The sequence below is a fragment of the Haemorhous mexicanus genome, chromosome 9 (assembly GCF_027477595.1).
Source record: "Haemorhous mexicanus isolate bHaeMex1 chromosome 9, bHaeMex1.pri, whole genome shotgun sequence".
Classification (NCBI taxonomy): Eukaryota; Metazoa; Chordata; class Aves; order Passeriformes; family Fringillidae; genus Haemorhous; species Haemorhous mexicanus.
In genome coordinates, this window is record NC_082349.1 from 8,763,838 (window position 1) to 8,775,005 (window position 11,168).

General features: G+C 52.1%; 1 protein-coding gene across 3 annotated transcripts; it reads left to right on the top strand.

The window, feature by feature from the left end:
- The first annotated feature begins 678 nt into the window (after positions 1 to 678).
- Positions 679 to 10,473, top strand: TAL1 (TAL bHLH transcription factor 1, erythroid differentiation factor). 3 transcript variants are annotated; one of them, XM_059853872.1, is made up of 5 exons: positions 681 to 840; positions 1,702 to 2,306; positions 3,558 to 3,986; positions 4,756 to 4,847; positions 9,015 to 10,473. In XM_059853872.1, coding segments are annotated over exons 2-5 (942 nt in total). In that variant the 5' UTR covers positions 681 to 840; positions 1,702 to 2,304; the 3' UTR covers positions 9,434 to 10,473. The 3 variants fall into 3 exon arrangements, with proteins under 3 accessions (XP_059709853.1, XP_059709855.1, XP_059709854.1); XM_059853871.1 differs by having other exon boundaries at positions 2,157 to 2,306; XM_059853870.1 differs by lacking the exon at positions 1,702 to 2,306 and having other exon boundaries at positions 679 to 840.
- Positions 10,474 to 11,168: the final 695 nt, after the last annotated feature.

The following is an 11,168-nucleotide window of genomic DNA, read 5'->3' on the forward strand; positions in this document are numbered from 1 at the left end:
GGTGCCGGCTCGGTACCCGCTCCACTCACGGTCCCCAGCATCCCCCAGCTCGGCAGGGATGCTCGGCCTCCTCCCACCCCAGAACGGGAGACGAGACAGGGAGCTCGCCCCAGTTCAGCCCTTCAGAAAAAAATACGCAGTGCTGGGGGGGAAGGCTGGGGATTGGGACCGGTTTTCTCCAAAACACCTCCTTTCGATGTGCTTTATTTACCTCCTCTTGTCCCAAAGCAGCCCACACCCTTTCCCCCTCTCTCAACATCTCTAACAATTTCTTTTGGCTCATTAAATTTAATTAAGAACGGAGTAGGTGTTCCATATTTAATAATAATAAAAAAAAAGTAGAAAAAAAAAAAGAAAAAAAAAACAAACTAGGGGCGTAATAACCTCCAAGAGGACTAAAATAAAGAATCGCTATTCAGATGCGGGCAGCCACAGTGCAATTTTTTATTACTTTTTTTTTTTTTTTTTTTTTTTAGTGTCTTTTTAAGAGCATCTAAGCACACACACATAAAAAGCTAGAAGGCATGCATTCCGGAGTTATTCCTATGCATATCCCTGCAATAATTTTCCGCTTTCCTTCGATAAAATTGCCAAATAATAATGAATCATTTCATAAATAATGGGTTTAGAAGCTTATCAGGGCAGGCGGGCCACTGCTGGGGTTTTATCTCTCTCGGCCACATTGCAGTAGTGTTCCGCTCTCCATACTAAATAGGAAACTGGACGTGATGTGGAATTAGAGCCTACCCAGCTGAAGCCACCCAACACTTACTACAAATATAGCCGCGATGCGTAGGCCACAAAATGGCTCCACTCACTTTTCCCAATGAAAAGCAAATGGTGAGTAAAGAGGAATCGGCTCTGCAGAAGTCTGGGCGCTGGGGGCGGCGGGATGTGGTTTTGGGGGGCTTCGGAGGGCAGCGAGGGAGCTTTTGGGGGCTTCTGCTCCACATGAGAGACGAGAAAAACACAAAATCTTTTCCGCGGTTGGGTTTTAATCTTTTTTATTCTTTGATGCGGGGTCGGTGAGGAGGAGAATACACTTTCCCCTTTGAAATTGTGGGGTGCGGCACCCACCCGGCCCCGGGACCTTGGAGCTGCAGCAGCGAGGGACGGGCTGGGGGGCGATGGGGGCGAAGCGCCCACCGGGCCCGGCTCCCCCAGCCCTCCCCAGGGACAAACTCCGGGACACGGCCCGGCCGACGGCCAGAACCTGAGCGCTTCTCCCCGAGACGGGGGTCCCCCAAATCCAGCTCCCCCCCGCCCCTTCCCTTTGGGGCGATTTCCCTGCAAAGGGCCGGCGGGAGAGGTGCGCTTTTGGGTTGGAAATTTCCTGCCGATCGGCTGCTGGAAAACAAAAGGATTTTGCGAAGCAGAAACCAGCGGGCGGGGATTTAATGCCCCCCCCTCCATTTTTTCTAAACGAAACCATCCCAATTTACGGCAAAATTCTGCTGATATATTTGAGGTTTTGCGTCTTTCGTTTTTAACAAATGCGGGAACAGACGCCATCGGGATTATTCCTTTTTTTACGAAGGGGAAACCCTAATTTTTCGTGATTTCGTTGGCGGCGTGAGCCGGCCTCACCTTCCTGTGGCTGGGCGGCGGGGAGCGGGCTCACTCCGCCGCCGGCCCGGTGCCGGCTGTCGCGGTTCCTCGGCCGGTAACCGGCCCCTTGAGGAATTTAATTTGCCCCTTTAGGAATTAAATTTTCCAGCCGGACGTGGGAGAAACGCCGCCGCCGTCGCCGCTTCGTGCGAGCCCATCGGGAGAAAAACAACCCCGTGTCCGGCCCCGTCTGTGATTTCCTCCCGGGAAGACCGGGTTTGCAATGTGTCCAAAAATCCGCCCAATTCGCCCCAAATATAGGGCGCTTTTTTTCATGCCTTTTTTTTTTTCTCTGTTTATTTTTGTTTTTCCACGCCAGGCCATGGCCGTCGCTCGTTGTGGCCCCGTGTGCGAGGCGGCGGCTCCCGGCGGCGGCGGGGGGGGACCCGGGGGTGGCCGCTGTCCCCTGTCACAGGGGCCTCCCCGGGGTGCTGTCCCCTCCTTCCATCTCCCCTGCACCTTTCTCCCTCCACTGATCTCCGGCAATCCGAACCCACGAGATCCACCCTCTCCTTTTTTTTTTTCTCCCCCCCTTCTCTTCCTCCCAGGATTTAGCAGTTTTATCCCGTTGCGGGTGTCCTTCCTCTCTGTAAAGTCGTAAGTACCTTGAGGTGGGAGGAGTAAATTCAGCCTGACACTGAGAGCGCTTTTGTTGAAACAGGAGAGACTTGCGGTGTCCCTACTTAAATATGACACATGTGAGTAATCTCTTCCTATACAATATCGGAATAGGCAATTAGATTTTTCTTTCTAGAGGGCTGGCGGGAAGGTGGCCGGAGGGAAGGCAGAGAACTTGTTCTTTAGGTTGGGTGGTTGTAATTTTTTAAATTTTATTTTCCATAGAAATAGTGATATATGGCAAAAAAAAAAAAAAACAATTGCGTATTTTGTTTTGTTTGGGGTTTTTTGTTGGTTTGTTTTATTTTTTTCTCGCGATTCAGTTTATCAGAAACTGAATAAAAAACAACCCGAGGCAAAGGAGCTAGAAGGATGGGTGGCAGCTCTCTGCTTCGTGAAGCTCCTTATTTATAAAGAAAAGAATAATCAATCAACTAAAACAACAACCACAGAAAAAAAAATCCAAAAACGAACGAGGGCATATGTGGTAGATAAAGCATAGAAATAATCGCGATATCTGCCCGAGGCGAGAGGTGCCCTGTCGCGACAGCATTTGTTCTGTGGGAGAAGGGGGACAATGCTGTGCGTGCGGCCGCGGCCGGGCTCCTTCCTCCTTCCTGCGGCAGCGAATGCGAGGGGGGATTGACTCCGTTAGGGGCTGGGTTAACCCCCTCTCCCCCAAAAAGTGGTTCCAGGTATATTTCGATAATTTATGAATAACAATAAAAAATAATCATGGGCGGAGAAGGAGCCGCCCGTGAGGCTAAGGCCGCTACAGGCAGGCCGGGCGGTGACTGGGCTGGCTCCGCAGGGTAGCGAACACCGCCGGGGACCCCAAAATGGGGAGAAATACCCCCAGAAAAGCGGAGCTGTGTGCTGGGCCTCCGCCGTAATTTGGCCGCACAATTTAACCCGCACCCTCGGCGGCGCTGCGGGAGCTGCCGGAGCCCCCTCGCTGCTCATCGGTGCCGCTGTGAATCCCCGCGGGGCACCGGGAGCCTGGCGGGGGCTCCGGCCCGTCCCCATCGTGGGGGACCGGGGCGCTGCCAGACGTCAAAGAGCCGCTCCGCCAGGCTCCATGACGTCACGGCAGGGCCGGGGCGCCCCGTGACGTCACGGCACCGCACGGCTCGGCGGGGTGGACCCACAGACCGCCCCCCCCTCCCGCCAGCAAACTCTAAATTATTTGGGGTGATCAGGACCTCCCCCGTTTCTCACCGACGAGGTGCGAGCCCCGACGCGCGTCCCCCGTCGGGCGGTGCCCGTGGAGGGGCAAAGCCCCGCCGTGGTCCCCGTGCGGGGCCGGCCCTGAGCGCTGCCTCTCTCCGCAGGACGATGGACAGGCCGCCCGCCCCGCCGCCCCCCAGTGACCCCCGCGATGCCCGCCCCGCCCGGCGGCACGACTCGGAAGCGGAGACCACGAGCGAGCCGGAGAGCAGCCGCGGGGGCATGGAGGCGCCGGCGGACCCCCAGCTGCTGCTCAACGGGGCGGCCAAGGAGGCGGGCCGGCCCTCCCCCGGGCCCCCCGCCGCCCCTGTGCCCGTCATCGAGCTGGTGCGCCGGGGGGGCTCCCTGGACATAAAAAGCCGTGAGGCGGCGGGGGAGGCGATGCAGAGAGCGCCGGGAGCCGAGCCGTGCCGCGCCGCCGAGGCCGCCTGCGAGGCCCGCATGGTGCAGCTGAGCCCCCCCGCGCTCCCGCTGCAGCCCCCCGGCAGGGCCATGCTCTACAACCTGGGCCAGCCGCTGGCCACCATCAACAGGTCCGTGTCGCCCCTGTCCCATCCCATCCCGGAGCTCCCCCAGGGGTGTCCCGCGCGGTGTTGGGATGGCGGGAGGCGCGGGGCGGAGATGCGGGGCAAAAGCAGCAGCATCCCTTCGTCTGCGCGGGGCTCGTCGCTTAATCATCGCGGGTTTGCACGCAAACTTTGCAAAGAGAGAAAGGGAAAATGCGGGGGGGAAGTCAAAAAAGAAACGAAAAACTCGTTCCTCGAAGGAAAAATATTTGCGGTAGTAAAGCCCTGGGTAGAGTGAAGGGGTCCGTCAATAACCGGACGAGAACCGGGTTAGCTCTTCCGAGCTCCCCGGGCTCACTCTGCTCTTCTACGAGTCCCGCAAATGAGCAAAGGGGACAGCAGAGGCTCTGACAGGGGCTGAGCCAGCCCGGGGATGTGCGGGGACGGACCTCCGCCTCGCCTCCCAGGGAAAGCTGCTGTCGGGGGCCGTGCGTGCCCGTCTGCGGGGCAGGACGAAGTCGCGGGAATGGGGGGGATTCTGCCCAAAACCGCAAGCCTGGACGCCCCACGCCGCTCGCATCTCCCTGCCCGCTCGGGGCTGGCGTGTCTTGCTGCGTGTCCCCGGCTGGCCGCGTGTGGTGTCACCGCACGACCCCGGGCTCGGCTTCGTGAGCCGTGAGCTCGCTCCGAGGTCACGGAGCAGCTCCGCTTCCCGCCGACCCGGACGCAGCCCCCTCACGGGCCGAGCCGGGGGGATGTCGGTGTGTCCTCACGGCCTGTCCGCCTTTCTTTGCAGCGGGTTTTTCGGAGAACCGGACTCCTTCTCCATGTACGGCAGCAACCGGGTGAAGCGGAGACCCTCTCCGTACGAGATGGAGATCACCGACGGTGAGAGAATTTCGCCCCTGCGCCGCATTTTGGGGGGAAGGGGTGCTCCATCTGCCATGGGGACAAGTTCCTGCACAATGCCACACTCTGGGACTAACCCCCAAATATTAAAAGGACTAAACCCCCAAACCGTAAAACGCGAGTAGGATGCCCAGGTAGGCAGGAGCTCTCTCCGGTAAGGGGAGCCCACATCAGTTCCCAGCAGCGTGCTAGGCGAGTTTGCCTTCACCCAGCACCCAGCGATGCAGTTCAGGCTGTGGCTAATTACATCCCTATTCTGCGAATTGCTTAGAGATTAAATCCGAAAGAAGACAAGAAACGCGTGTCTTTGTTGAAGAGCGGATCACGGCCATTGCCATTGCGGTGAGATGTTGCGTGTGTAAAACCCTTTCAGCCAGGAGGCGTTCGCACTGCAGAGCACAGCCTCGGGCAGAAAGGATAACCTGCCTTTAAACCAACTCCTGGGCATCCTACTCGCGTTTTACGGTTTGCCTGCTCCTGGAAGCAGGCTTGGGGTGCGAGATGCTGCGTGAAAGGGGATCTCTGCCCAAGGGCTGCTGCCCACGCTAAGGGACACTTGCAAGAACGATTTGCACGTGGAAGGCCGGCCTGTTTATCTCTGCAGTTAATAGCCCGTACACACGAGATTCGCTGAAATGCGTTTATCTTTAGTGATTGTAAACACTGTATTTCAATTGCTGGACAATTAATTTTCCTCCTTTCCAGCTAGCTGTCCCTTTCCTTCTACCCAGCTAATCTAAGATCAAATCATAACCTGCATCAGTCTAAAATAATGCACCCCGAAATGACAGGCTCAGGGTATTATCTGCATTAATCAGAATCCTCTCCCCTCCCGGTCCTTTCAGACTGCAGCCCCGTGGGACAGGGGGTGTTACAGCCCCGGCACAAGAAGGCTTTTTGTCTGGGTTTTGATTCAGAGGTTTAGCAGCTATTGTAGAAAGTCCATCAAATCTCGGTGTCTGACTAAAGCTTTGCACTTGCTATTAAATTAGGTGCTAAGGATTACAGAAATACTTGGTTGTAACCAAGTTTTTGAACACGTGTTTTGGTGCAGGTGTACAGATTGGGCCCAATCCTGCAGGTTCTGGTTCATGTGAATTTCCAAGACTGGACTCAACATTTTTTGAGGGGAAAAAGGGTATCAGATTATGTTGTGTAAACAGGAACTATTTGTAGGGATGTACATCCCATGCTGAAGCACCTGTGTGGTCTGAGGCACTTTGCTTATTGCTCTGATGGGCACCTGCTGGGTAACATCCAGAGCACGCAGGAGCATCACTCTTCAGGGTCCTCAGCCCTTGGGGGCTGCAGAAAGGCAGGAAAGTCTTCGCACACACTTCATGTTTGTGGTTTTTTCTGTGAGAGGATAAGTGGTGGTGTTTTTGCAGTAGTTCTTTATCTATTTTATGGAAATTTTGTTCCATTTAATATCTTCTTTAAAAATTACTAGAAGCAAAGATAAAAATGCAATAAAGTATCTCTAAAAAAGTATATCCTGGAACTTTGAAAGATCATATTTTTATTAATTTCCCTCATATTTCTAATTTTAAAAAAGCATCAGTCAAACCATTAGAACAAAGTCCAAGCAAAAATTCTCATCTGATTGCTTGAATTAATTATGAGGCAAATTTTTTTAATGAGAAGTAGATTTTCTATTATAACACAGCTATGGGGCATTTTAATTTCCTCCACTCCTTGACATGTTTTGGCCAAAGCCTGATCTCTTTCTAAGAGATATGTTTAATTCAGTTTGGGAAGGAATCAAGAATTTGACTGGTGTCAGAATTTGTTTTATACATACTAAAGCTTGATTTAGGTGCCCCTGGATGAAAATAAACAGTTTGGTTTCTTTTTCTTTCTGATTTCTGACCAATTTATTAATAGATGCCTTTTAGTCATCAACTTTCAGTGAACAGAAACACATGTTTGAAGACTGAAAGTCTCTTGAGGATTTTTTTTAATGAACAGTATCCAAGATGGGGTAATTTCTCATACCCTTATCGGAGTAAATAGCTTTTGAGCTCCATCTTTCTCTGGATTCAAGACCAGTTGCTTTGTCTTGTCTGGAAATAGCAGTAAAGTGTTTAAAATGTCATATTATTTTAGTAGAATGTAGCACGTTTTTCACTGCTTAATTAGTGCTGCTGGGGTCTCTTTGGTCCCTGTCACCTTCCCCACAATCCTGTGGCATAGCAGGCTGCAAACATCAGGGGCAGGACACCTTCCCTTGGCATGAGCTCTTGTACCTTAATTCATACAGAGGGCATGAGGTGCTGTGTGAGGGTGAATATTGCCTGTATTAAAGCATCACACTGGAATCCTAGAGGTCAGAGAGATGTTTGTAATTTCTACATCCCCCAGCTTGTCCCAGGGGCTGTTTGTGACTTTAGGGGATGCCCAGCTCTGAGCACACTGTGAGGAGGAGTGAGCTGTGTGGCTGCTCACACACTGGAGAAGCTGGCAGCTTTTACTGGCTGCTGGGGAGTGTGTCCCAATGCAAACCCTGCAGTGCAGGGTGTTCTGGGTGGTGTGCTGGGCTGCAGGGACTCAGCTTGCCCTGAAGAGAGGAAAGTGTGATGGTATCTGATGGCATCTGATCAGCTGGAATGAGGGATTCCACTTCTCCTGTTGAGCAGGGTGGGATTTGCTGAGGTACAGCCTGTCTAGGATACTCACAAAAAGTCACATGTTTGGTTCCTGTGCCATAGTCAAGGCAGCCAAGAATTTTGATAGAAAAGAAGAAAGGTGTTTAAATGTGCCCTGGGGGGCTGGTTCCACTGGGTGATGTCAGAACTGTGGCTTAAACTGCTCACCAAGGCCAGATACTTGCTCCCACCAGGAGGGAGAAGTTAGGCAGGTGTCGCAGAGTGGGGAATACAGGGGAGAGATGGGGGGAATGGGAATTCCACAGCCCTTTGGAGTAAATCTCGCCAACGTGTTACCTGCAAGGCTTTGCTTCCCGTTCTGATGATTTTCATTGTCTGTGATGCTTCCTACCCCATGGGAGTTTCTGCCCTGGTCATTCTTCCAGATTTTCATGAGATTGATATGACCTTCCATTGTTGATGTCTCCTGGAGGAGATGATGGGAAGGATGTAATAATAAAAGCATCTTAAGGCAGTGTTCCCTCATGTGAGCTGGGTTCCATGAACCCAAGGACCTGCAACCCTGATTTACAGCACTGCTGCTCCTGCAGAACAGTACTTTTCAGTAGATGTGCGTTTGGGTCTCTTCTAGCACAGAGACAAAGCTTTTCTCATGTACATCAGGAGTTGCCCTGATGTGCTGAAAGGAGAATTGGTGTGCTTTGTGCCTTCATCCTGTGTAGCATCCCCTCTCAGAAACATGGCTGTAAAATTTCAAGGTGAGATTGGAGGTCACGTGTATTTAGGTCAAACGGACACCTCCACCAATTTGGGGCCCCTTCTCCAATTAGTGTCAGAGGGAGTTTTTGCCCTGTGGCAGCGAGGAGGAGAGAGAGCAGGCAGCCCTCAGGTCAGCTGTGAAGCTGTTCCAAACAGTGATCACCCTTCCAGCAGGACACTGCCTTCACTCCGTGGGGCAGTGTGGTCACTCCTACCTGTCCTCACTGCTATGGGACAAATCCCACTACCCCATTTCATTCAGAGGGCTGCTGGCAACCCTCTGGTCTCTCTCAGCAGGGAAGACCTCTGGATCTCAGAGTTGTCAAAGTCTCTGCTCAAGCTAATTTCCTTCCGTCCCAATGGTGTGTCCTTTAGACGATTTTTGGGATAGAAAATAAAGCCATCTAGTGAGATCAGCTTTTAATAGGACCATTGTTGCTGAGTTACCCTTGTTGATGAGTTGAGATACCCTAAAATTATAGCAGCCTTCTGCACACATATCATGGCCTAAGCCTTCTTCTTTGGAGAGGTAAATTTTGATATCTGAGGAGACATCCAAAGAGATGCAACTCTATTTTTCCCTTCCACTGGATTGAACAGAAATTATGGCATTCTCAGCTCATGGGGTCAGCTTCCACTCAGCTGGAAACTCTTGTTTCACTGCCTTGCCGATTAAACCTCACTAAAATTGGTCCGTTAGTTAATTTGCAAAGTGGTGACCTATTCAGCAAAGGAACACCTGTTAAACCCAGCTCCTAATTCTGCGTGGTTGGAATTGCAGGTCCTCACACGAAGGTGGTTCGCCGCATTTTTACCAACAGCAGGGAGAGATGGAGGCAGCAGAACGTCAACGGGGCCTTCGCAGAGCTGCGCAAGCTCATCCCCACCCACCCGCCCGACAAAAAACTCAGCAAGAACGAGATCCTGCGCCTGGCTATGAAATACATCAACTTCCTGGCCAAGCTGCTCAACGACCAGGAGGAAGAAGGAAACCAAAGGGGCAAGGTGAACAAAGACTCGGGGATAGTCCAGGAAGACCTCCTGCAGGACATGTTGTCTCCCAACTCCAGCTGTGGAAGCTCTTTGGACGGGGCGGCGAGCCCGGACAGCTTCACGGAAGAGCACGAGGCGCTGGATTCGAAGCACACGCGGAGCCTGCACCACGCCATCCTCCCCGTAGAAGGCAACGCGCAGCGGTGATGACCCCCACGCTGCTCCCAAAGAGCCACGGGGGAGAGGCCAGGCCTGGCTGTGCAGCTGCTGGAACTTGTGCCTGTGGGATTTGTGACTCTGCCTTTCCCTGGGAGCTGGGTCTGCCCAGCCCGGCACGCCGGCTGAGGACCAGACCGACCCAGATGAACGTTCGGGGTTTAGGTACGTGACCGTACGAAGAAGAAAAGCGTTGAAGTCATCTTCGTTGTACAGAACTGCTCGGTATGGGACTCTGAGGAGGGGAAGGAGACATGGCTGGCGCCTCCCCAGCGTTTAGAGGCTTTCCAGACCACTTGGTGACCGTCTCTTTTCAAACAGTCATCTGGGTAGAGACGTGGAACTCCTCTTCCACTGCCCGCGGAGGCTGCCGGCGCTTTCCAGCTCCACGTGGTGCTGGAAACTGCTGCATCACGCCAGTGCTGCAGCACTTCTCTAGCCTGTGGCACATCCAGCTGGTCTGAGCAGGAGCTTAGCCACATATTCCTGTTGTCCGAGAGCTTTTGACTGTATCTTTTTAAAGAGGTGAAAAATACCCTCAGCAAAAGAACTATTAAAAGGATTTAGACTATTTCTTTTTCTCTCCTTTATTTTTTCCTTTCTTTCTTTTTTTTTTTCCCCCTTCCCTTTCTTTCTTTCTCTTCTATTTGATTTTGGATTGTTTGGGCTTGTTGTATTTATGATGTGGGATTACTTCCGTTTAACACTGTCATGCAGTATCCACTGAATGAAAAGGTACATAGGTATTTTCTGCCACCCTCCCAGTCCCTGATCCTTCTGCTGGTTACACTCAGCAGGTGAATTTCAAGCCTGCTGTGGTCTCCTAGAGTTTTTCCAGTGGGGCCAGAGCTTCTCTTGGGAAAAATGAATTTCAGAGTTGGTAAAGGAAGAAAATATTTGCTAGTGAAGTATCTCTTTGGACTGGGGGATTTTTAAATACAAAAAAGAAAAAAAAAAAAAGGGCAAAAGGAGTCAATGATGTATCAACAGTGTGCGTGTACATAGAGTTATAAAAAGGTTTTTTGATGGTATGCTTTGAGTTTTTTGGTTTTATTTTGTGAAATGGTGGTTCAGCTGTGCCAATGCCCACAGCGTGGACAATAGTGCTGGATTTATTCTGGTGTTAGGAAGGTCCTCACCTGTCGAGGCTGGTGGGAGTCCACAGCCTCTCTGTATCTTGGGGGAAGCAGTAAAACAGTGGTGGGATTAGCCTGCACTCCCGAGTGCTCAAATTGCTGCAAAGCTGATCTCTGTGACTGAGCTGATCCCCTGACCCTGCTGCCCCCCAGGAGGATGTTTGGGAAGAAGGAGGGCAGGGGAGCAGGAGGCTGCTGCTGCTGCAGTGGGAGCTGAGAGCCACACTGGGCCACCACTGCTGCATCAGGTCACCTCTCACCAACCCATCTCCTGAGCCTGATGGAGCAATTGCCCCAAACCCATCCTCTCCCTCTGCACACCTGTCAAGGCACAGAAATCTCTACTATGATACAGCAGAAAAAAACCCCAAACCCACACACAAATCTCCTTTGGAAGGGAATAAACCTTTCTGAGTGGGGACAACTTCCACCACACTCATGCCTTCCCAAGGATGCTGAGGTACAAGGGAACACAGAGAATTTGAGTAGGTGTCTGCAAGCCCATCCAGGCTTAATTCAGAGCCCTGTCATTTCCATCCCTGCTTGGTTTTGATGCCTCTTTGTAAATAATAGGTAAGAGTCTGGCATGT